The sequence below is a fragment of the Ips typographus genome, linkage group LG5 (genome assembly GCF_016097725.1).
Source record: "Ips typographus isolate SLU linkage group LG5, UJ_Ityp_2.0, whole genome shotgun sequence".
NCBI lineage: Eukaryota > Metazoa > Arthropoda > Insecta > Coleoptera > Curculionidae > Ips > Ips typographus.
The window spans coordinates 3,290,894-3,314,909 of record NC_138426.1 but is presented as its reverse complement, the minus strand read 5'-3'; the positions used below and the strand labels follow the sequence as shown (position 1 = coordinate 3,314,909).

General features: G+C 35.6%; 1 protein-coding gene and 6 non-coding genes across 9 annotated transcripts in view; 1 reads left to right on the top strand and 6 right to left on the bottom strand.

Annotated features, from left to right (window-relative positions):
- Nucleotides 1-3,911: 3,911 nt before the first annotated feature.
- LOC145730035 (U5 spliceosomal RNA) lies at nucleotides 3,912-4,030 on the bottom strand. The gene has a single exon (XR_014178520.1). It is a non-coding gene; the product is annotated as a U5 spliceosomal RNA (small nuclear RNA).
- Nucleotides 4,031-10,104: 6,074 nt separating this feature from the next.
- Nucleotides 10,105-10,223, bottom strand: LOC145730034 (U5 spliceosomal RNA). The gene has a single exon (XR_014178518.1). It is a non-coding gene; the product is annotated as a U5 spliceosomal RNA (small nuclear RNA).
- Nucleotides 10,224-11,337: 1,114 nt separating this feature from the next.
- LOC145730019 (U1 spliceosomal RNA) lies at nucleotides 11,338-11,492 on the bottom strand. Its single transcript, XR_014178506.1, has one exon. It is a non-coding gene; the product is annotated as a U1 spliceosomal RNA (small nuclear RNA).
- A 462-nt stretch (nucleotides 11,493-11,954) lies between these two features.
- LOC145730028 (U4 spliceosomal RNA) lies at nucleotides 11,955-12,095 on the bottom strand. Its single transcript, XR_014178512.1, has one exon. It is a non-coding gene; the product is annotated as a U4 spliceosomal RNA (small nuclear RNA).
- A 1,240-nt stretch (nucleotides 12,096-13,335) lies between these two features.
- LOC145730015 (U1 spliceosomal RNA) lies at nucleotides 13,336-13,497 on the bottom strand. Its single transcript, XR_014178502.1, has one exon. It is a non-coding gene; the product is annotated as a U1 spliceosomal RNA (small nuclear RNA).
- Nucleotides 13,498-15,734: 2,237 nt separating this feature from the next.
- On the bottom strand, nucleotides 15,735-15,853 carry LOC145730031 (U5 spliceosomal RNA). Its single transcript, XR_014178515.1, has one exon. It is a non-coding gene; the product is annotated as a U5 spliceosomal RNA (small nuclear RNA).
- A 5,545-nt stretch (nucleotides 15,854-21,398) lies between these two features.
- Nucleotides 21,399-24,016, top strand: part of prd1 (pleckstrin homology domain-containing protein pruning defect 1) — a 58,797-nt gene continuing 56,179 nt past the window's right edge. For all 3 annotated transcript variants that reach the window (XR_014178495.1, XM_081981023.1, XM_081981022.1), the window contains exons 1-2: nucleotides 21,399-21,523; nucleotides 21,577-21,685. Coding sequence is in view for 2 of the 3 variants with exons in the window: in XM_081981023.1 (XP_081837149.1) it covers nucleotides 21,684-21,685 (2 nt within the window). In the remaining variant the exon portion in view is untranslated. The remainder of the gene's footprint in view (nucleotides 21,524-21,576; nucleotides 21,686-24,016) is intronic.

The following is a 24,016-nucleotide window of genomic DNA, read 5'->3' as shown; positions in this document are numbered from 1 at the left end:
AACCTCTTATCATAAGCAGAGTTACACGTTCCTTTTCTGTAAGGGACATTGTGTACAAAAAATTATTGACACTACCAGCTAATGTCAAAAATAGGTACCCGCAATCTACTATCAAATGTAACAATCAGGTAAAGGTGAGAATTACTATCGATAAACATGGGATACCATGAAAGCAAATTTGTCTTTAATAATTAAATAGCTGCCAAACTGTTCAAGGTAACCATACAACATGTTACATGAAATGTGATCAGAATGAGAGAGCGAATCAGAAAACGTCATTGAAACATGGTCATTCCATAAGAAAAAACATAACCTCAATTCATTGCCATATTGTGGCTCACCCTGTATATTCCTGAATGTCACCTAACGGTAAAACGTTTAAAGTGCGTCAATATTTATATAGGATATTTTTCAATGAGTTGTATATTTTGCGAAATAATTCAGGGTTGCCGGACTTTTTACACACAGTGTATTTACCTATTCACTGAATGAATGATGATTAAACTGAAACTCTCATGATCATGTGATTTTCAAGGCACTTGATCATCAGTCACTTCTGAACACACTAATTTTTCAAAGCATTTGTAGGTTAAAACTTGTGATCTAATTCCAGACATGCGTGTTTTTTCACCTGCTGCGAGCTGTTGAAGTTCGCGGAAGAAAGTCTGAAACTGTAAAATGCAAGCTCAGATATGACAAAAAACATATTGACATGCTGGGTGGAAAGTAAAATCAGGTAATTTTCATCTTTCCACCTGGTTTTCAAATAAGAAATAACGTTATTACATACATGGTTGAAAATAAAACCTTTTTGTACGACTTGTCTAATTTTGAGTGATTATAGCACCTTTTTTGAAGGCGGGAAGGACTAGTAGGTCCTGTCCAGTTTCTTATTGCTAGGGCTAACAAACCAGGAAGTAAATATCTGCTGTACCTACCGTTCAGTGGTGTTTGAATGTTCTGGTGGACCCCCCACAGCAGCTACATTTCCAAAATATTCCCTAAAACTCGATAAAACTTGTGTAAATTAGACCTAACCATAGAAATTTGTGTTACGACTCAATGGCGGCTCAGTTCCAACAACAAATTAATAGTTTTTGAAGAAAAGTAAGAATTAATTGGTTAATTAATTGTTGTTTAGCCAGGTCCTTCTGAAAAATGATACACTAAAGAATCTCTAATAAGTGCGAAAGTGATATCAGCAGATGTCAGTTTGGGTTCCGAGAAGGTTTTGGAAGTCGAGAAGCACTATTCAGCCTCATAGTTCTACTTAAAAAATACAGAGACCAGAAAGAAGACGTATACATCTGCTTTATTGACTATAACAAGACATTTGACTGCATTAACCACCAGGAATTAATAAAGTTCATCCAGGAAAAGGAAATCCATGACAACGATATGAACTTTATTACCAAACTATAAAAAGATCAGTTTGCGTCTGTTAGAGTTGCAAACAGAATTATGGACAGCTTCTCTAGCTATTGAACGTGGGATACGGCAGAGATGCCTGTTTTCCCCACTTCTCTTTTATTTATACTCCTCTCTAATAATATATTGAATTTGAATATCTTCAAACGTGCACTACAGTACAAAAGCGATAGTATCAAGATTATGGTCACCTTGAGAATAATTTACAATATGCCGATGATACCGCAATAATTGCTAACAGCTCTCAACGCTTGATGAACAAAATCACAACTAAAGGAGACCAGCTGGGGCTGAAAATTAACATAACGAAAACCAAAGTGATGGCCAAAAGCATATATGGCAAACAAATTCAGCAGGTCGAGAAATCAAAGACTAGGCCTATCCTAACTCTGAAGAGCACACTGTTTACAGTTTTCGGAAATCTTCATCTATTATGTTAGCAAATTTCGGCGAAGATATAAGTAATGTTAAAAGACTAGGAGGTTGGAAATCCACAACAAATATATCAAACTAAATCCTATCCGCTGTTGCTCAGACTCAAAATCCCCCAGATCCAACCTCTCAAGCTCACTTTTCAACTTTAAATTCTTGCAGCTGTCAGTCTAAGCGTTCATCTAACAACCAAACACTGGATACAACTTTTTTTGAAAAAATGTCAGGAATTGTTCGTTTACGATTCACATAATTAATGATAATTAAGAATACTTGTAGAATAAGAGTTAAATTTATCGTTGTATGTACTTATAATGTGATATATTAATTGTTTTTTTATTAATTCGTAACCGCTCGCAGAAAAAATGTAACACTTGCGGAAAGCATTTTTTCCACACGAGCACAGCAATGTGTAAAAGTATCGCTTTCCGCATTTGTTAGAAAAATAACTATTTTGATTACTTCTAATAGAGATCAAAACACAGTATTTTTAACGAAGTATAATGAAAAGAAAATATTTGGCAAGTTTTTCGGGGTCAAAAACTTACAGAATACTTTTGTATTATAGCATCATGTCTTAAAAATAAGTCACATGAGTGTGTTTTCTTCAATTAATTACCAAGGGTAACGCAACCCATTACATCCCGACAGTTTCCAACAGTAGCGTCCGTTTATTTACCAGGATTTCGGGCAATGCCCACCCCTCCTGGCCGATTAGGGCGGTGGTCTTTTGTGGCGCCACCATTCCATTTCATCGCAACTTTTGCGTGACCTGATCCTCCGCACCGGGAGTTTTACTTACTGCTTCATTCCAATGCTTGGGAACATCTTCGAGTCTCAACTCATACAACGATAAACGACTTTACGCTTACGCATCACCACGGAACACTACTGTCTTTCACTGCCATCCAGGATATAATGAGCATTATTAACCCCTGGGGTCCAATGTCTAATGGACAACGACCCAATTCCTAGTTTACAATTATCAATAAAGTGCTGCTATGGAAGGCAGTACTTACTTATATGCCCGCGCCATCTATACGTACGTAGTACGACTCATTAAAACGGTTGGGTTTAGATTTATCTTGCTAGTAAGGGGAACCGAAAAGAATCAAGCTACAAAGTACATGTTTTGTACGTGACATTTGCTTCTTTGTTTGTCATATGCAATTATAATCTATTGAGAAATGGAGATCATCCAAATGCAAATTGTTTGATCGCATGTAAAGGAATATTAGCTTAAACTTGTTTGTTTAAAGTTGCTATTTTTCGGTACCTATTCTGAAAACACCTTGCAAAAGCTTTCACTCGTTTCCAAAATAATAAACGTGAAATTCTCTTTACAAAAAATTGGTTAACTACTTAATAAAGAAAATAAAGTTCTCCCAGAGAAGGCCAGAACCATACTTGCAGCCGTGTTCTTTATTTCTACAATATAATTCTGTGTGTGATACTTTGTACTAATTGGTATGTTATACGTGAGTATAACGCGGTATTTGTGTTTTTGGTTCAGTTCTACAAAGCTCAGCACTATATCCTCACATACGATCAGCAGCTGAGTATATTGAGCTTTTTAAACGGACTTTTGACCACATCAGACACGTTATATGAGCGGGTACGATAAGCTACCACCGCAAAGACTCAAGTCAACTTATATGATATAGGGTATTCCATAAGTAAAAAGTAACTTACTTCCACAAATTCGAAATGAAAAGCTTTAGAGAAAAAGCTACTATGCCAATGGAATCTACTGGAAAACCCTAAAGTAGCTGTTTTCTGTTTTTTTGATAACGGAAATGACAGCTCAGATATTGCAAATAATCGAATACGGCCAATTTTCAAAAATTCTCTGTATATCTGAAACAAATGACGACAGTCCAATTTTGATGCATCAGCAAACTAAACTCGAGAACCAAGCTCGTGTTGTGAGCGAACCTAACCTAACCTACCTTGGTCTTTTCCTATATGTTCCCGTTTGCTTTATAGTAAACCTGTAAAACCAACGAAAATTGAGCACCTGTTCACAATTGTTATTTTCAAATTTGCTAAAGTGCCCAGCAAAACCCAGGCATGGAAAAAATTCAATCAGACCCATTTATATTGACCCTCTCCACGGAAATCTTTAGTAAAAGGCGAAAGATTTATTCGCTTTGAAGAGAGTCCAGGGTAACGATTCAAACGTAAAGTCTTCCTCCGTCTCTCTACTTCCAGTATCTACAAAAGGCTAATTTTCAGAGCAGAGCCATCTACTATTGCCAGCTGAAGTTAACCCAGTCATGACAGACTGGACAGAATGGTGACAGGCTAATAATTATTCATTTATTTTATTCCAATATCTACCAAATTAGATTTAGAACATGGTCCAGGTTCTGTTTGTAACATCAATGTTCAATCAGACTAAAACATCAAAATGTCTCTCACTTATATCCGATCTATTCCTTCAATATTCCTTGTGGTCTTGGTTATGATCTTTATGATATAAGAATGTCTTTAAATATTTTGTAATCTCCTTAGCCATGATATAGAGTATAGAGAAGCATTATATTTTTATGGCGTGGCTTCGAGAATGAGCAATAAAAGAGTGAAGACGTTTCTGCATATTTTACACCAAAGAAAAGGTTTATGACCAAAAATAAAGTGGCCGATCCCGGCGGTACTGCAATATCGGGCCAACCCTCGATAGATGTGGAGCAAGCCCCTAACCATCAACGTTATTCTTATGCCAACAATTGAACACCAACAGTATTGCAAAAATTACATGATTCTAACTTTCATGATACACGACAAATTCTCTCTGTAACCCCAACTAAAATTGGATACTATCTACTATCTGTACACTGTACAGATAATCCGAATATCTACACATAAATTTTTATTGTAAATTAAAAACCTCAGCCTAAAACTAAAAGCATATACTCTAATATACTTACAGAAATTTACTGTAAATTGGGATTCGAGGGCTTGATGCACAACACAATATTTTTTTAACAGAGTCAGTACACTTTTATGTAGAGTAATAATTAATTAATAACTAATTATAAAACACAACATGCAGCAGAGAAGTGAGGTGAACTTTTCACAACCGAAAACGTGATTTAACTATAACCAAGAGCAAATCAAACATGTAACAACTAAATGGAAAAAAAGGGCGAAGGGATGATAACACAGGTGTCCTTATAGTCGCACAGGTGGTAATTCGGCACATTTCAACCTTATCAATATACAGGGTGTCCGGAAAATACGTGTACAACGTTTGACGACAGACTCCTGACGTCAAAATATGTCGATCTAAGCCGACTTAGTTATATCCAAAATTGTCTCGTTTAGCCGGTAGAGGGCGTCAAAAATTTGTAAAAATATTGGGTACCATTTCATTTCTTAAAGAGTATTGATAAGTGTATTCAGCAAGATGGCGGTCATTTTACACATTTGCTTAAGTAATGTTTTTGGTTTACTTAGTTTCTTACAATAAATAATTTCAACTTTATTATACCTACTTTGATGTATGCAGGTAATTGTAAATTTTTTTTTTCTGGCGAAACAGCTCATCCACCGGGAAATATTAAAGAGGTAAAATAGCTTCAAAATACTTCCGGTCACTCGACAAAAATATCTGGGTTGTCATAACGCCGTTCATATAAAAAATGAGGAGAAATGTTGACGTATTATATCACTTTTATAACACTTCCACTTATTTACAGCCGGTGACTATACTACTAGAAAACGTCATTTTATAGTATTAGTCTACATACTAAAATTCATTAAAATCCATTAGCAGGTTTTCACGTAATTTAGTAAAAAACCAATATTTTTACAAATTTTTGACGCCCTCTACCGGCTAAACGAGACAATTTTGGATATAACTAAGTCGGCTTAGATCGACATATTTTGACGTCAGGAGTCTGTCGTCAAACGTTGTACACGTATTTTCCGGACACCCTGTATAGGAATTCCCCATTAAGACCGACTGGATGGCGCGCCAGCGGTTTAGGTATTTGGCAAAAGCGTAAAAGTGACGAATTTCTGTGATCTGCTTGAAAAGCCGTCTCTAGGACATTAATAAATAGAGTAATCGTATTTTTAGTTAGAGCGAGAAGCACTGTAATTTAACCGAATTTGATTATAATTTAAAAGTGAACTACAGAAAAAGGAAATTTGTCAGAATATTTTTATTTTATTTAATAATTAGAATGATTTTGATGAAGTCGTACAAAAAATAGTGTAAGCATCACGAACAAGTCATCAATCAATCTTTGTCGTCGATTAGTAAATGTTACTTGCTATTATACTATTTTGTTACAAACGTACCAGGTGGTACAGTTTGAATAATAAACTCTGTTATTTTGTATAGAGTGGTCATGTCAGAACATCTCGACCCGGATAAAAAAGAGCAGAATCGAATCGGCTCGCGCAACCCTTCAAAAAATGAGATCACCTTCTGCAAAAATAATCTAAATTTAAAACTCCGCCAGAGAATGATCAAGTGCTACATATGGTCTATACTGTTGTATGGGGCCGAGATTTGGACTTTAAAAGCAACAACCATTAATCGTCTTGAAGCATTTGAAATATGGCTACATACACGTATGCTCCGAATCCCATGGGTAGCCATGCAGACAAATAAAGCGGTTTTAAATAGAGCAAGCGCCGTCCGCGAATTACTATTAACAGTGAAATGCCTAAAGTTGTCCTATCTGGATCACATATTCAGGGGTGATCGATACCGTAGGAATCTTAAAGAATGGACTGGAATTCGAAGTGCTGAACCACCCTTTAGACTCGCCGAAGCCAGAGCATAACTGGCCATTGTGATTGCCAACATCAGGAGGACCTGATACTGCACCAGAAGATGAAGAAGAAGGTCATGTCGGTAGAAGGAAGACACGGTTTCCGAGATAGGACAAAAAACCGGAAAATCAGATTTTCAAAACCCCCCCTCTCCACCGGCTCAGGAGCTACGGACCGATACTTTTGATATGCCGTGACCTCCTAAGTAGTCTAAACAAAGTTGCAAAATCAAAAATTTGGTTCCAAACCAAATGTTCTTACAATATGCAGCATTAGGGCAGCCAAAAATTGAAAAAATACGTTTCAAAGTCCCTATCACATCTGTCGCTGATTGATCTCTAATGTGGCATAGCCAGACATTTCTAACCAATTTGAAAATGAGTCAAAAACAACCAGAAAACTTTTGCTTCCATATGTGAAAATATCAACATCTACACGTTCAAAAGGACGTTTAGGTAATGGGATACAATTCAAAGATTCCCAAACTTTTTTTCTCATAGACCACTTTTTGAATGTTCTGGTGGACCCTCCACAGCAGCTACATTTCCAAAATATTCCCAAAACTTGATAAAACATGTGTAGATTAGACTTAACCATAGAAATTTGTGTTGCGGCTCAATGGCGGCTCAGTTTCAACAACAAATTAATAGTTTCTGAAGAAAAGTGAGAATTAGTTTGTTAATTAATTGTTGTTTAGTCAGGTCCTTAAGCTCTTTCTGAAAAATTATACACAAGAGAATCTATAATGTAAGTGTAATATAAGTGCGAAAGTGATATCGGCAGATGTCAGTTTGGGTTCCGAGAAGGTTTTGGAACTTGAGAAGCACTATTCAGTCTCATAGTTCTACTTCAACATTGCAGAGACCAGAAGAAAGACGTATACATCTGCTTTATTGATTATAACAAAGCATTTTATTGCGTTAACCACCAGGAATTAATAAAGTTCCTACAGGAAAGAGAAATCCATGACAACGATATGAACTTTATTACCAAACTATGAAAAGATCAGTTTGCGTCTGTTAGAGTTTCAAACAGCATTACGGACAGCTTCTGTATTGAACCTGGGATACGGCAGAGATGCGTGTTCTCCCCTCTTCTCTTTTATTTATACTCTGAGAATATCTTCGAACGTGCACTACAGAAGACAAGCGATAGTATCAAGATTATGGTCACCTTGTGAATAATTTACGATATGCCGATGATACCGCAATAATTGCTGACAGCTCTACAACGCTTGATGAACAAAATCACAACTAAAGGAGACCAGCTGGGGCTGAAAATTAACATAGCGAAAACCAAAGTGATGGCCAAAAGCATATATGGCAAACAAATTCAGCATGTCGAGAAATCAAAGCCTAGGCTTATCCTAACTCTGAAGAGTACACTGTTCACAGTTTTCGGAAATCTTCATCTATTATGTTAGCAAATTTCGGCGAAGATATAAGTAATGTTAAAAGACTAGGAGGTTGGAAATCCACAACAAATATATCAAACTAAATCCTATCCGCTGTTGCTCAGACTCAAAATCCCCCAGATCCGACCTCTCAAGCTCACTTTTCAACTTTAAATTCTTGCAGCTGTCAGTCTAAGCGTTCATCTAACAACCAAACACTGGATACAACTTTTTTTGAAAAAATGTCAGGAATTGTTCGTTTACGATTCACATAATTAATGATAATTAAGAATACTTGTATAATAAGAGTTAAATTTATCGTTGTATGTACTTATAATGTGATATATTAATTGTTTTTTTATTAATTCGTAACCGCTCGCAGAAAAAATGTAACACTTGCGGAAGCATTTTTTCCACACGAGCACAGCAATGTGTAAAAGTATCGCTTTCCGCATTTGTTAGAAAAATAACTATTTTGATTACTTCTAATAGAGATCAAAACACAGTATTTTTAACGAAGTATAATGAAAAGAAAATATTTGGCAAGTTTTTCGGGGTCAAAAACTTACAGAATACTTTTGTATTATAGCATCATGATCTAAGTCTTAAAAATAAGTCACATGAGTGTGTTTTCTTCAATTAATTACCAAGGGTAACGCAACCCATTACATCCCGACAGTTTCCAACAGTAGCGTCCGTTTATTTACCAGGATTTCGGGCAATGCCCACCCCTCCTGGCCGATTAGGGCGGTGGTCTTTTGTGGCGCCACCATTCCATTTCACCGCAACTTTTGCGTGTCCTGATCCTCCGCACCGGGAGTTTTACTGCTTGATTCCAATGCTTGGGAACATCTTCGAGTCTTGACTCATACAACGATAAACGACTTTACGCTTACGCATCACCACGGAACACTACTGTCTTTCACTGCCATCCAGGATATAATAAGCATTATTAACCCCTGGGGTCCAATGTCTAATGGACAACGACCCAATTCCTAGTTTAGAATTATCAATAAAGTACTACTATGGAAGGCAGTACTTACTTATATGCCCGCGCCATCTATACGTACGTAGTACGACTCATTAAAACGGTTGGGTTTAGATTTATCTTCCTAGTAAGGTGAACCGAAAAGAATCAAGCTACAAAGTACACGTTTTGTACGTGACATTTGCTTCTTTGTTTGTCATATGCAATTATAATCTATTGAGAAATGGAGATCATCCAAATGCAAATTGTTTGATCGCATGTAAAGGAATATTAGCTTAAACTTGTGTTTTTAAAGTTGCTATTTTTCGGTACCTATTCTGAAAACACCTTGCAAAAGCTTTCACTCGTTTTCAAAATGATAAACGTTAAATTCTCTTTACAAAAAATTGGTTAACTACTTAATAAAGAAAATAAATTTCTCCCAGAGAAGGCTAGAACCATACTTGCAGCCGTGTTCTTTATTTCTACAATATAATTCTGTGTGTGATACTTTGTACTAATTGGTATGTTATACGTGAGTATAACGCGGTATTTGTGTTTTGTTCAGTTCTACAAAGCTCAGCACTATATCCTCACATACGATCAGCAGCTGAGTATATTGAGCTTTTTAAACGGAATTTTGACCACATCAGACACGTTATATGAGCGGGTACGATAAGCTACCACAGCAAAGACTCAAGTCATATTGTATTTTATAGGGTATTCCATAAGTAAAAGGTAACTTACTTCCACAAATTCGAAATTATAAGCTTTAGAGAAAATACTATGCCAATGGAATCTACTTGAAAACCCTAAAGTAGCTGTTTTCTGTTTTTTTGATAACGGAAATGACAGCTCAGATATTGCAAATAATCGAATACGGCCAATTTTCAAAAATTCTCTGTATATCTGAAACAAATGACGACAGTCCAATTCTGATGCATCAGGGAACTAAACTCGAGAATCAAACTATAAATAAGCTCAAAATACCTACCTTGGTCTTTTCCTATATGTTCCTGTTTGCTTTATAGTAACCTGTAAAATTAACGAAAATTGAGCAAACTGTTCACGATTTTTATTTTTAAATTAGCTTAAATGCCCAGCAGAAGCCAGGCATGGAAAAAATTCAATCAGACCCATTTATATTGACCCTCTCCACGGAAATCTTTAGTAAAAGGCGAAAGATTTATTCGCTTTGAAGAGAGTCCAGGGTAAATGTAGAAATGTAAAAAGCTAACTGGTTATTCGCTTTTGACTATCTACGACAGCTTGCTCTTAAGAGCAGAGCCATCTGGTCTTGCAAGTTAGAGTTATCGCATTCAAAATAATACTTGTACCCACTTGGTATGGTTTGCATGGTAACACCACTTTTTTCTATAAAACAGTTCGTTTTTGAAGAACAAACTTTCACAAACCGTTTTAGAAGTCAATTTTGTACACAAACTGTACAAATTGGCGACGTATCACTGTTGTAAGTTTTCAGTTATTCATCCAGTATGTTGTTTATCACTTGTTTTGCTATTCCATCGATTCTCCAAGAACTATTTTATATTAATGTTATTATTTATAAGTTCTTTGAAGGAAGTCTAGTCGTCATTTCGATACAAATTAAAAGTGGTGGCTTCAAATATTTACTTCATCATGCTAAACGTACGCGTACTTTCAAGAACAATAATTCTACTTGCGCAAGTGAGACTATTCGCTGCTATTCATTCGAATGAGTAATAGCCGGGATCTTTCAGCATAGTAAAAAAACGAACATGGTTCGATCCACTACTTCGATATTAGAACAGAAAAGCAATAATCGTCACTTAATCCATCTTATTCTTTCTGTATGTCTCATCATCACCTCTATTATATTGAAAAAATACTAACATTCCTATTTATTCATTGTATCTGCATTTTTTTATCAATAATAATCACAATTAGATTAATTCAGTACAACAACAGAAACAGAATGAGAAGCTGACAAACAGGAGCAATGCTAATCAGACGAAGAAGAAGAAGATTCATTTGTTAAACGTTATTGTTGATCGTCTCCGGATTACTTAGTTAAAAAATGCCGTAACACATTTTTTTATTTTTCTTCCAGCCATCCTGCAATACAGACATGTTCCATCCTTAACAGCACGAAACGCTGATTGAATAATGTCCATCGAAGGTACTTTAGAGACGTCTTACGCTCAATAAGCGAGCTATTAGCTTTTACCTTAAAGCACTTTCGGAACTTTGCTCGTTTCAACTCACAAGCATCAGCAGTAAAGTGTAATTGTCTAGATGTTTCGAAAAGACCCAGCCCAGATTTAATTTTTATTTTTAATTGCTTTATTCGGGATAAGCAGTCCTGGCGACCAAAAACTACGCGCCCGAGTTATCCGCATTAGAGATAATCGTAAGGTTCAGCCCAACCGTAGTGTAATGAAGGGCCTCACCATGGGGGAACAACCTTATTGATCACTGTAAACCCCTACGCCAGGTAAGTATGCTTTTTCACGCCAACCAAAAGCGTTGATTAATCATTTTTCTGTTTTGGGCGAGGCTAGCGATCTCTAAAGAAGTTTGTGTAAGATATCGCATCTATATTTAGTAAATCTGAATTGTACACGAATCAAACAATGCAATGATGATAACTGAAGTGTTTGCGTTATATACAAGTGCCATAAGAAACCACTTACGGCACTTGAAAGGGGCTTCTGGAAAACATCTGCAGAAAAATCAAGAATGTAAAGAATAAAAGGAAATCATGCAAGTAGAGAAAATGAGACCTAAGAAAGACATGTAAAGCTTTGAAGAAGAAATGATTCGTATTTATATACCTATAAAGCAGGCGATAGCAGTTAAAAAGAGGGTTTAACTTGTTGACATACATTTCCACCCATCCATCTGACCCATTTCATTTAATTACTCAATTCCTAGTAGCGTTTATCTTGAAATTAATTAAAATGGCCTCCATAGAGACCTACAAAAATTGCCTTAGCGCACGGTCTTTCACGTGCACATGGCGGGGTATTGGTTAAAGTTTTCAACTAGCAATAATCGCACCTCGGATAAACCTCATTGGTTACGATAATGCCACTGCGCAAAGCTGACGATGCACTGGACAAATTGTCCTACTGATATATAAGACGAAAGTTAAAAGGGGAGAGAGTGACTTTTGGCGCCATCTCTTAGAAATCAAATTATTTAGATAGTAAAGCGACCACTGCTATTCACCATAAAATTAATAGTTATTTATACAAGTGACCATTTTTTATTCAAGGAAAGAACAATTAGACCAGAGGAGCGAATAAACAGGTTTAAATCACTTGTTTTATACTAGTTATTTACACAAAAAGGGTACAAAAAAGGGACTTAAACCATTTTTTATTTATATACTGAATCTTCGTTGTCACTGAAAAGTGTCGCGAATTCAACAGACCACTATACTTATGCTTTATCGACTATCGTAAGGACTTCGATATCATTAATTGGAATTGGCTTTGGATGGTTCTGAAGGAGATGGGAGTACCGGATCATCTGCCATTTTTAATTCAGAATCTGTACACACCCAGAAAGGCAGTCGTAAGAGTTGACAATCAACTATCCAATCTCTATAAAAAAGAAAAAGGAGTTCGTCAAGGATGTATCCTGTCGCCTCTTCTATTTAACATCTATGGAAAATATATTATGAGAAGGGTGGAACGGCGGAATTACAGTTGGTGGAATAAAGATATCTAATCTTCGTTAGGCGGACGATGCCGTCCTACTAGCAAATAACCAAGAGGAACTTTTGGAAGTCCTGCACAAACTGGAAATGGAAAGTAATAACCTTGGATTGGCCATTAACTACTCAAAGAGCAAAGTTATCATCATCGACAGGACACTAGGAATAATATGCCAGACATTCTTCACATCGGTCAATGTCAAGTCGTGAACCAATACATCTATCTGGGAGCACTGATTTCAAATGAGGGTGGCTGTTCTCAGGAAATTGTTCGTCCTATACGAAGCACAAACATGGTCGATCGACGCGTTTGAACTATGGTGCTGGAGAAGAATCCTACGAGTTTCCTGGACAACAAGAAGAACTAATGCGTTTATCATGCAAAACGTAAACTAACCCCAAGAGTTATCCAAAATAGTGCAAGCTCGAATCTTTAGATACTTCGAGCACATTAAGAGAAAAGACGAGAACAACTTGGAGCGACTAATAATTCAGGGTGGGGTAGAAGGTACTAGGACCAGAGGAAGGTTTCCTACACGCTGGACTGATCAAATAAGGGCACTCAGCACCTACAACCGAAGAAAGTGGCGAGAAACTCTAATTAATCCTTTTAAGTTATTTAATCCGGGACAGCGCGTACGCAGTCCCGACTACCAAAAATTACGCGCCCGAGTTATCCGCATTAGGGATAATCGCAGGGGTCAGCCCTACCGTAGTGCAATGGAGGGCCTCACCCTGGGGGAACAGCCTTATTGATCACTGTAAACCCCTACGCCAGGTAAGTATGCTTTTTCACCCAAACAAAGAAGCAGTTGATCATTTTTATCTTTTACGCGCGGCTAACGGTTGACAGTGCTGCCATCTGTACAGACAGTGTATGTAGTATACGAAAGTAATATCTGGTGAATGTATGGTATAATATTTATACAGTGTGGAACAGCCAAATGGAATAAATTCGATAACGAATAAATGAGAGCGTGTTGGGAAAAACGCTTGGACACGTCGATTTGTATTTTTAGATGCGCATTTATTAAAAAAAATAAAAATTATATAGGGTGTGTCATGTGACAGTGGCCGATACCAACTTTCTTATTTTAAATACAACCCCCTGTATATTATTAGTTTTTTGGATTCTTCAGAAAATTCTAGACATAATTCATGTACAATGTATTACAAAAATTAACATTAAAAAAAGAAAATGATTTTATTTCACAAATTCGCTACATTACACTCAATACTTATTTTCGAACGAACATTTTGAACATCTCTTACATTGAAATTAATGTTTTTTTGTTTTTTTTACCTTATTTGTGAAATAAAATAATTTTCTGTTTTTAATGCAATTGTTGTAATACATCTGAAAACACTTAATATTTCCGAAACAGTTGAAGATAGGTATGGGACATTGTACATGAATTATGTCTAGAATTTTCTGAAGAATCCAAAAAACTAATAATATACAGGGGGTAGTATTTAAAATAAGAAAGTTGGTATCGGCCACTGTCACATGACACCCTATATAATTTTTATTTTTTTTAATAAATGCGCATCTAAAAATACAAATCGACGTGTCCAAGCGTTTTTCCCAACACGCTCTCATTTATTCGTTATCGAATTTATTCCATTTGGCTGATCCACACTGTATGTATATTATATGTGATATTATTCACAGGTTGGCTTCAATAATAATAACTGACAATTATAATGGATACCTACTATACCTAAGGAATGGCACAAAAGTATAACTATCCCTAGATTCAAGAAAGGACAGGAGACGCACCCAGACAACTACAAGGGCATAACTCTGCTGAACACAAGCATGAAACACTTTACCGGCATTTTGAAGGAAATACTTGAAACACAAATAACAACAAGGCTTTAGACGAAACAGATCGACGACCGACGCCATATTCATTATCAAACAACTAAAAGAAAAATCAATCGAATTTAATACACCAGCATATGTCTGCTTCATCAATTTGATCAAGGCATTTGATACGGTTCGCCTCTCCGACATCATAAATATACTGATAGCGAAAGAAACGCCAGTCACCATCGTAAGAGCAGTCCGCAGTCTCAATATGAAGAACATGACTAAAGTAAAGATAGGAGACACTTATACGGAAGAGATACCGACACCAGGAGGCATCAGAAAAGGTGACAGCCTTAGCCCATTTCTGTTCAATCTCTTAATGAACAGAATTATAGAGGAAGTATCATCACTAAAAATGGGATAACGAATGGAACAAAATAAAAGAATCAGAGGTATAGTACACCAATAAAATACAGAGACAACTACACCAATTCATGACATACGGAATAGAAACCAACAAAACGAAAAGAATGCTTCGAGTAGCCGAAATGAAAACGCTCAGGGCTATAATGGAAAAAATTAGGAACACTGACATTAGGGAACAATGTGGGGTGCAAGACATCGTAAGATGGGGGAGAAAAAAAAAAATATTAGTACGCTCACGTGAGAAGAATGGAAGAGGGAAGACTACCACGCATCGCACTTGAAGGGAAACCAATAAGAAAAAGACCACCCGGAAGACCACCTAAAAGATGGAAGGACAGCTGGCAGTCCACCTCCCAGGAACTGATCCAAAGGAACCTGCAAAACTAACAGATCGGGAGATCTTAAATATGAATAAGAAGAAGAAGACAATTATAAATAACAGTTTTAAGTTAATACTTTTCACATTTAAGTGCCAAATCATAAATGATATTGATTAATAGTTACTGTTTGGATTAGTTGTATAGGTACACAGACTTACCTAAACACGTGTGAGGCAAAGGATAAGCCCTAAAATAATGTATGATGGATGGCCCCCCATAACATGTTCAGTTCACGTTTTTTATTTTGAAGCTACGCAAATAATTGATAAGAAATAACTTGAACTTGAAAGTCACTGACATTCTGGCATAGCAAATTACAAAGAACGGAACTATTGCTTTACTATTCCCTGTAATCATCTACTTCTACAACATATCATTGATATTTTTCTTTTAATTCGTTTAAGCGCCCAGCCGAAGCCGGGCATGAAAAAAATTCAATCAGACCCATTTATATTGACCCTCTCCACGGAAATCTTTAGTAAAAGGCGAAAGATTTATTCGCTTTGAAGAGAGTCCAGGGTAACGATCAAAACGTAAAGTGTTGCTCCGTCTCTCTACTTCCAGTATCTACAAAAGTCTAATTTTCAGAGCAGAGCCATCTACTATTGCAAGCTGAAGTTAACCGAGTCATGACAGACTGGACAGAATGGTGACAGGCTATTTAATTATTCATTTATTGTATTCCAATATCTACCAAATTAGATATAGAACATGTTCTAGGTTCTGATTGTAACATCAATGTTCAATCAGACTAAAACATCAAAATGGCTCTCACTCATATCCGATCTATTCCTTCAATATTCCTTGTGGTCTTGGTTATGATCTTTATGATATCAGAATGTCTTTAAATATTTTGTAATCTCCTTAGCCATGATATAGAGTATAGAGTATAGAGAAGCATTATATTTTTATGGCGTGCCTTCGAGAATGAGCAATAAAAGAGTGAAGATAAAGTGTATAATACTATTTTTGCTATTACTTTCTCTTTTTGCTTAGTTGCCTGAGTATGGTTTAAGGTCACTATTGTGGTGTTGGTGGTTGCTAAACCTAATTATTTGTTTCACTATCACACGTAAGAAAATTATGTAATTACTAAGACTGAATAATAATATCAAATTAGAATTAGACTGATTTTGAATAAACCAGCGTAGTAAGAGTAAGAAAGAGGATCTAACTTAACCTAACACCTAACCCATGGAACAATTTACTGAAAGTTTTACTTTACAGTTAGTCAGTTACTTTACTACTACAGTTTTACGTTAAATTGATTAAAATAAAAAATTGAACACCAACAGTATTGCAAAAATTACATGATTCTATTCTCTCTGTAACCCCAACTAAAATTGGATACTATCTACTATCTGTACACTGTACAGATAATCCGAATAACTACACATAAATCCCTATACGTAGTTATTTTAAGATACAAAATAGTAACAAATTTTTATTGTAAATTAAAAACCCTAGGCTAAAACTAAAAGCATATACTCTAATATACTTACAGAAATTTACTGTAAATTGGGATTCGAGGGCTTGATGCACAAAAACAACACAAGATATTTTTTTTAACAGAGTTAGTACACTTTTATGTAGTATAATAATTAATTAATAACTAATTATAAAACACAACATGCGCCAGAGTAGAGAGGTGAACTTTTCACAACCGAAAACGTGATTCAACTATAACCAAGAGCAAACCAAACATGTAACAACTAAATGGAAAAAAAAGAGATGGCGAAGGGATGATAACACAGGTGTCCTTATAGTCGCACAGGTGGTAGTTTCGGCACGTTTCAACCTTATCAATTCCCAATATATGGGAATTCCCCATTAAGACCGACTGGATGGCACGCCAGCGGTTTAGGTATTTGGAAAAACGTAAAAGTGACGAATTTCTGTGATCCGCTTGAAAAGCTGTCTCTAGGACATTAATAAATAGAGTAATCGTATTTTTAGGTAGAGCGAGAAACATTGTAATTTAACCGGATTTGATTATAATCTAAATGTGGACGGTTTACGAAATAAAAGGCATTAAAGATGACATTGAATAGGTAATAGAACAAACATGGTATAGGTATTATACATAAATCTCAAAAATGTCAACTGTCTGACTACAACTACAACTATAAGTTTGTGCTACTAAGGAAAGGGTCAAATAGCGAATGTGATGGCGTGGGTGACGTTCTACAAGATGTTTCACGATAAATGCATTATATTTAAAGAATTATAATTATGAATAAAAATTAGTACAGGATGAGTCAACGATAGAGTAAAATTCATTATCTCATTTGTTTCGAGAAATACAAAACATTGCTAAATACATAAGTTTTAGAGAATATTGAGATGCATAGTTTAAAATTACTTTTGGATAGACAGATAAATACTTAGATTAGCTGAATATTATTCAATCACCATTTCGTGCTGTTAAGAATGGAAACGGAATAGCCTGTATGCAAGATGGCTGGAGGTTATATTCTAAACAAACTAACAGAAAATTTCGTCATGGCGTTTTTTAACTAAGTGAACCGGAGGCAGACAACAGTAACGTTTAGTAAATTAATGTAATTGCAATTGTTGCAATTATACCGGTTTATTCACTCGAAGAACTTAGATTGTTCTTTTCGTGAATAAAAAATGGTTTAATAAGTCTCTTGCTGTATAAATAACTATTAAAATAAGTAGCATGTTTTTGGCTTCCTGGCAGCATGTCGCAGGTGACATGGTACTTGAGCGCTTAATAGAATAAAAACAAAAACCTTCTAACTCAGTTCTATGTAGTTTTAAAATGTTTCATTTTGGGATGAACGTAGAGATAGACCTATTTGAAGTACCTTTTAAAATTATTTTCAATATGTACCAGTCGTCCTAAAAGTAAAAAATGTATTAAAGTTGCATATTTTCAAATGGAATACCGAGTGTTTTACTTTACTTTCAGAATCTACGTTGAAAATGAAAGATGATTCTTATTAAGGTGTTTAACATGTCTAAACTCTACAATTTCTGAGATATTCGTTATTTTGTAAAAGTGTAGAACAAATTTCAAAGTTTAATCACCTAACGTCTGTATGATTTTCATTAACGAACATTGGCTTGGGTATTGCTAAAAGAACAAGTTTTTTGATTCAGGGTTGATAAATTGTCTAGCTCATACAGGATGTCTCACATTTTTGAATCAATAATGGCAACCTTTAAACCGTAATAACTCGACAAAATCAAATAAAACACCCTCTATTTTGTGGTTACAGTAGATCTTATCAGAGAATTATTAAGGTCTCTTATTGCTAACTGTGCGCGTTTTCTTGGAAAATCGATATTTGTCGAATTTCAACTGATTTTTGATGCCTTCGTTAAATAGCCTTTGTTATTTTCGAAATACATAATTATTACCATTAGTAGTGAGTCCCCTCTTCTATTTAATATTCAGGGTGGTCCAGTTTCCATGGCGGAAACTTCAGAGAACGATAGAGAACCAAAAAATAATATGAGTTTGCATTATAAACTATATAAAAATTTGTTTTTTTTTTTATTTTTATTTTTTATATCCAGTGATGTAGGGCATGACAAGATACATCTAGTCCAAATTTGAGCGGATTATCTCTAAAACTGTAAGAACTATAAAGCAAAAACTAAAAAATATATAAAACTTTAACCCCCTGTATTTCTTTAACGAAGCTTTTCTCGAATATATTTCTATTCTCTATCGCTCTCTGAAGTTTCCGCCATGGAAACTGGACCACCCTGTATACGGAGGCGGTTTTCAGGGAGGCACTGGAGAAGGGTGTGAAAGAAGGCGTTAAAATCAACGGCGCCCTCATTAATAATATATGATTTGCCGACGATACGGTCGTGGTCGCCTCCCACATCTACAGAATATGATGGACCTCATCGTTGAACATAGCACAAAGTATGGTCTACACATAAACGTTGCCAAGACCAAGGTGGTTGTGTTCACCAAGGCACCAAGACGGGCGATCCTTCAGAATAACAACCAGACTGTGGAACAAGTGCCGTCCGTTAAATATCTTGGAGCTCTCGTCAACGAGAACAGTGACCCTAAAATGGAAATCATATCAAGGATAGAACAGGCCAGAAGTACATTCATTTCCATGAAGAACCTCCTCACTAGTAGAGACCTAAACCTACAGCTCCGGATACGTATATTGCGCTGTTATATCTTCCCAGTGCTACTCTATGTCTCCGAGAGTTGGACATTATGCCAAGCAATGGAGAACCGCATTGACGCCTTTGAGATGTACTTGTATCGCCATATACTGCGCATATCTTGGGTAGACAGGATAACCAACGAGGAAGTGCTAGGTAAAGGTAAAGAACTATCAAAGAACGAAAGCTCCCAATACATCGGGCACGTTATGAGGGGGGAGCGGTACGAGTTCCTCCGGCTCCTTATTGAAGAAAAGATCGAGGGCAAACGATCTGTGGGCAGACGGCAGAATTCATGACTAAAGGATGTACGTCGATGGTATGGACGTACAATAATAGAGATCTTCAGGGGTGCGGTTTCACGAACCATTATAGCCAGTTGGATCGCCAACCTCCGTAGGGAGACGGCGTCCTAAGAAGAAGAAGGTGATTTGTTTACAATCTTGACGTCATTATTGTGCTACTGTGGTCACATTCGTTTAAAAAAAAAACAAAATAGTATATTATAAACCTAGGGACTAAAGTGGTTCTTTTAATCACGCGGCGAAAGGTTTGTAGCCCGACCGTAGAGAGGGCTACAATTCGCTAAGGGGCTACAATTCGCTAACCTCAAATGAGGGATTAAAAGTGCACTTTTAATCCCTAAAGTGCATAAAATTGATTTATTAAATATCTCAAAAACTAGAACCAATCGGAAGAAACAAAAATGAGATTCGGATTCAGCGTTTGAAACTAATTTTAAGAAGCTCTGGTCCAAAACCGTGCGTATACTTGTTTAATTTAAAGGTAATTTGGAATTAATTATTTCGTTACTTTAAAACGGTACAAATCGATTTGTTATTATGAATGCGGCCGTTATTTACGACTACTTAGTCAGTGGGCAGGCAACCAGGAAAACGTCAGAAAGGAGTTCTTTCAGAAATACAGTATACTTTAAAACATAATTTTTAAAACAGTTGCTGACAGTTGTACATAGAGTAAAGCACCGCCTACTATACTAGAAAGCCTAGAAGGTGCTTGTCAAAAATTCCAATATGGCGGAAATAGTGGTGACAGTTTGTATTGTGAAAATTGAGTTTTTTGAGGATTAGATGAATTTTTACGGTTTAAAATCAAAACTTGAGGTTATTTGCGCAAGTTATTTTTGTTTGCTGCCTTTCATAAGTTTTTCAAGCCACATTGTAACAGCAATTCAGAAAAAAGCCTAACCGTGTCAGGTTTTTACTTTACAAAAAACCAGATCCAACTCAACAGTGGTTGAACACTTTGAAGTGGAATGATTTTACTCCAACACTATACTCAATGGTAGGTACAAGAGCTTTCTAGTACAGTAAACTTATTAGGTACTTGTTACATGCACACAGGTATGTGAGTTACATTTTAAACCAACCTTCATTGTGAGAGCAACAAAAATAACTTTGAATGAATGTTCTTGGTAATAACATAAGAACCATTTACCAGTTTTGCTTATCTAGTTTCAAGGATTTACAGATTTTTTTACATTGAACAATGTTTAAACTAGTTTGCTGTGTGTTGTACTTTCCAGGACAAATGTTCTAACCAATTTGTTTAGGCTGGGCTTGATTGTGTATAAAAAAGCTCTGTCTATACATATCTGGATCAGAAATGAACATTTTTTTGATTTCTCACTCACAACTTACAATCAATTACACAAAACAATTAAAAAAATACATATTTCTTACTGCTTCTGCATACGTTTGTGTATAAAACGAAAACGGCTAGCGCCGCAATTAAAAGTGAAATTTTAGACTTTCTAGTATAGAGGGCAGTGAATAAAAAAGACCTAAATTTGATAATTGTCATGTGACACTCCATTATATATGATTCAGGCAGTCACGTGATAACTGTCAGGATTAAAAGATCTTTGAATTCACTACCTTTTGTCAGTACTGTCAGGGTTGACAATTGTGACTTGACTCTTTTGTGGTTTATTTAATTAATTCTCTATAATAATAATAATAGTGTTATTTTTAAAGTATTTGTTGTGATTTCTAATATAAAGCAGAAAAATGTACGTATTTAAATTAATTGTATAGTTTGTGGTAATGTTATTTAACGATTTAGGAATTGTGAGTGCAAATAAAACCACAGCAGGGGCAAGGCATCCCCAAAGAAGCTAATAATTCAACATTAGCAGCAGGGTTGCAGGGGGCAACCAGGAAGGGAAAGTTATGTGAGTGTTTCTTTCAAATATTGTTAGTGTAGTTCCTCCTATGCATTGTGTAATTAGAAGGTCAATCCAAACTTAGCAATTAAAAGTAGTTAGGAAAGGAAGGAAATGACAAACAGTCTTCTCCACAATACTTTATTATGACCTTAGATGGTAAGGTCTGCTCAACAAGTTTCGGTCACATAAATGACCATCTTCAGGAGCTCAAATCAGTCGATCTATGTGACTACTGTCTTTTTACAAGGGGGGAGACAGGATCGTTTCCTGTTTGATTGCCTCTTCTGCGGATGGTGCACAAGTTTTAAGCTCTTTTTTCCCCCTAGGGTCTCACCCAGCCCTAAATGGGTCTAGTTTAAGTTTTTTGTTTTAATTTTAATTTAATGTGCTAGAGTTAGTTTTTTTTTTCTCCATAATGAGCTTTGTTCACCTATTTAACTATGTTAAATTCACTAATTCGTTATAACATGGGTCTCTCTGTCTCTCCCCTTGTAAAAAGACAGTAGTCACATTGATCGACTGATTTGAGCTCCTGAAGATGGTCATTTATGTGACTGAAACTTGTTGAGCAGACCTTACCATCTAAGGTCATAATAAAGTATTGTGGAGAAGACTGTTTGTCATTTCCTTCCTTTCGTACTCTTGCGACTCCACTGAAAGAATATGGACTACTACTTCTTTCTAAAAGTAGTTAGTTGAAGTTGAGTACCAAGAACAGGTACTGGGATAATCCTTTATTATGGATTTCAAATACTGGAACAAAAACAGATCTGATGCTTGATGACATTTTTATCTAGGATTTTGTTTAAGTTGAATTTATAATCTGGGGTAATTGTTACTTTGTTCATAATTCATTATTTTCAAGCAACTTTAAACAATCATTCGAGCAATCATTTATACTGCATCAGAAAGAAAAAAAAACTATTTTTTTCATTGGTGTACCAGTTTAGGAGGACCAAATTGGTACAAGGATCAAATTGAGTACCAATTAAATTTGGTACATCTGTGTTTACAGGGAAGTTTTCAAGGTTCTTTTTAATCCAGGGGTAGAGGGCGGAAAATTTGTTGTACACCAAAATGCCTTTTTGCACACAAAATACATTGAAATGCCTTAATACACAATGCTACAACACTACAATGCTTCTATTATTATTGCTCAAAATGCCTCATAGTGATAATGCCTTCAAACTAGCTAAAATGCCTCAAACTGCCTTGAAATACATCAAAATGCCTTTAAATTATTTAAACTACCTTAGGATACCTTCAAATGTTTACACATTTGTGGCATTCTTAAATTTAGTAATAAGTCCCCTGGTATTGAGATGATCATAAGTCTTGATGATATACACCCTTGAAATTAATTTTTTCATGGTCACCTGACAGTTTTTAGGTTGAATTAAGTAGCATGTCGGCTTTTACAATGTGTACATTACTTTTGACTATTGTCAAAATGTCGATAATGATTAATGATTCAATAAAAATTACTTCCTTAGGTTAGGTGACGGTTTTTCCAAATATTAAAGACCCAAAAGCTTAAAATTGATTTTTTTTAAAGGTCCGTGACAGTTTTTATGTTAGGTTAGGTTAGGTCACAACATAAAGGTTTTACCAAATTTTTTACACTGGATTTGATGTTGTGCCGAAAGCTTCAAATTGATTGTCTAAGGTCAGGTGACTGTTTTTCCAAATTCTGACAAACAAAAAATATTTTTTGACATTTGCATGAATCTTCTAACTGTCATAGTAACCAAGTTAGCACGTGTCAAATAAAGACACTTATCATTTAAAAGAAACAGTTGAAAAATTGATAATTTGAAGTTAGACAGTGGTAAAATTGTAAGAACTAGGTACTGTGACTTGATAATTAAATTTTTGAACTTGCAACATTGTAAAAGCCAGTTGACATTGTCAAAAACAGTCACGTGAACTTCAAAACACAGTTAAAACTTTGAAAAATGGAAAATTAAATTTAGAAAGTTCTTAAAACTTAAATTGCAAAATACACGTTACGTGACGTTGAAAATGCAATTCTGCATGTTCTTGCAACACTGTAACAGCCAGTTGACATCTGTCAAAATTAGTCACGTAACCTTTAAAATGTGGTTTAAAATTAAAAAATTTGGTAAATTAAATTTAGACAGTTGTAAAAGCTGAAATTGCAAGATACACATCACATGACTTTGATGATGTAATTTTAGAGCTTGTAAAACTGAAAAGGCAGTTGACACCTGTCAAAAACCGTCACGGGGCTTTTAAAATGTAGTTTAAACATTGAGAATTTAGTAAATTAAACTTAGACAGTTGTAAAAACTGAAATTTTAAAATACACGTTACGTG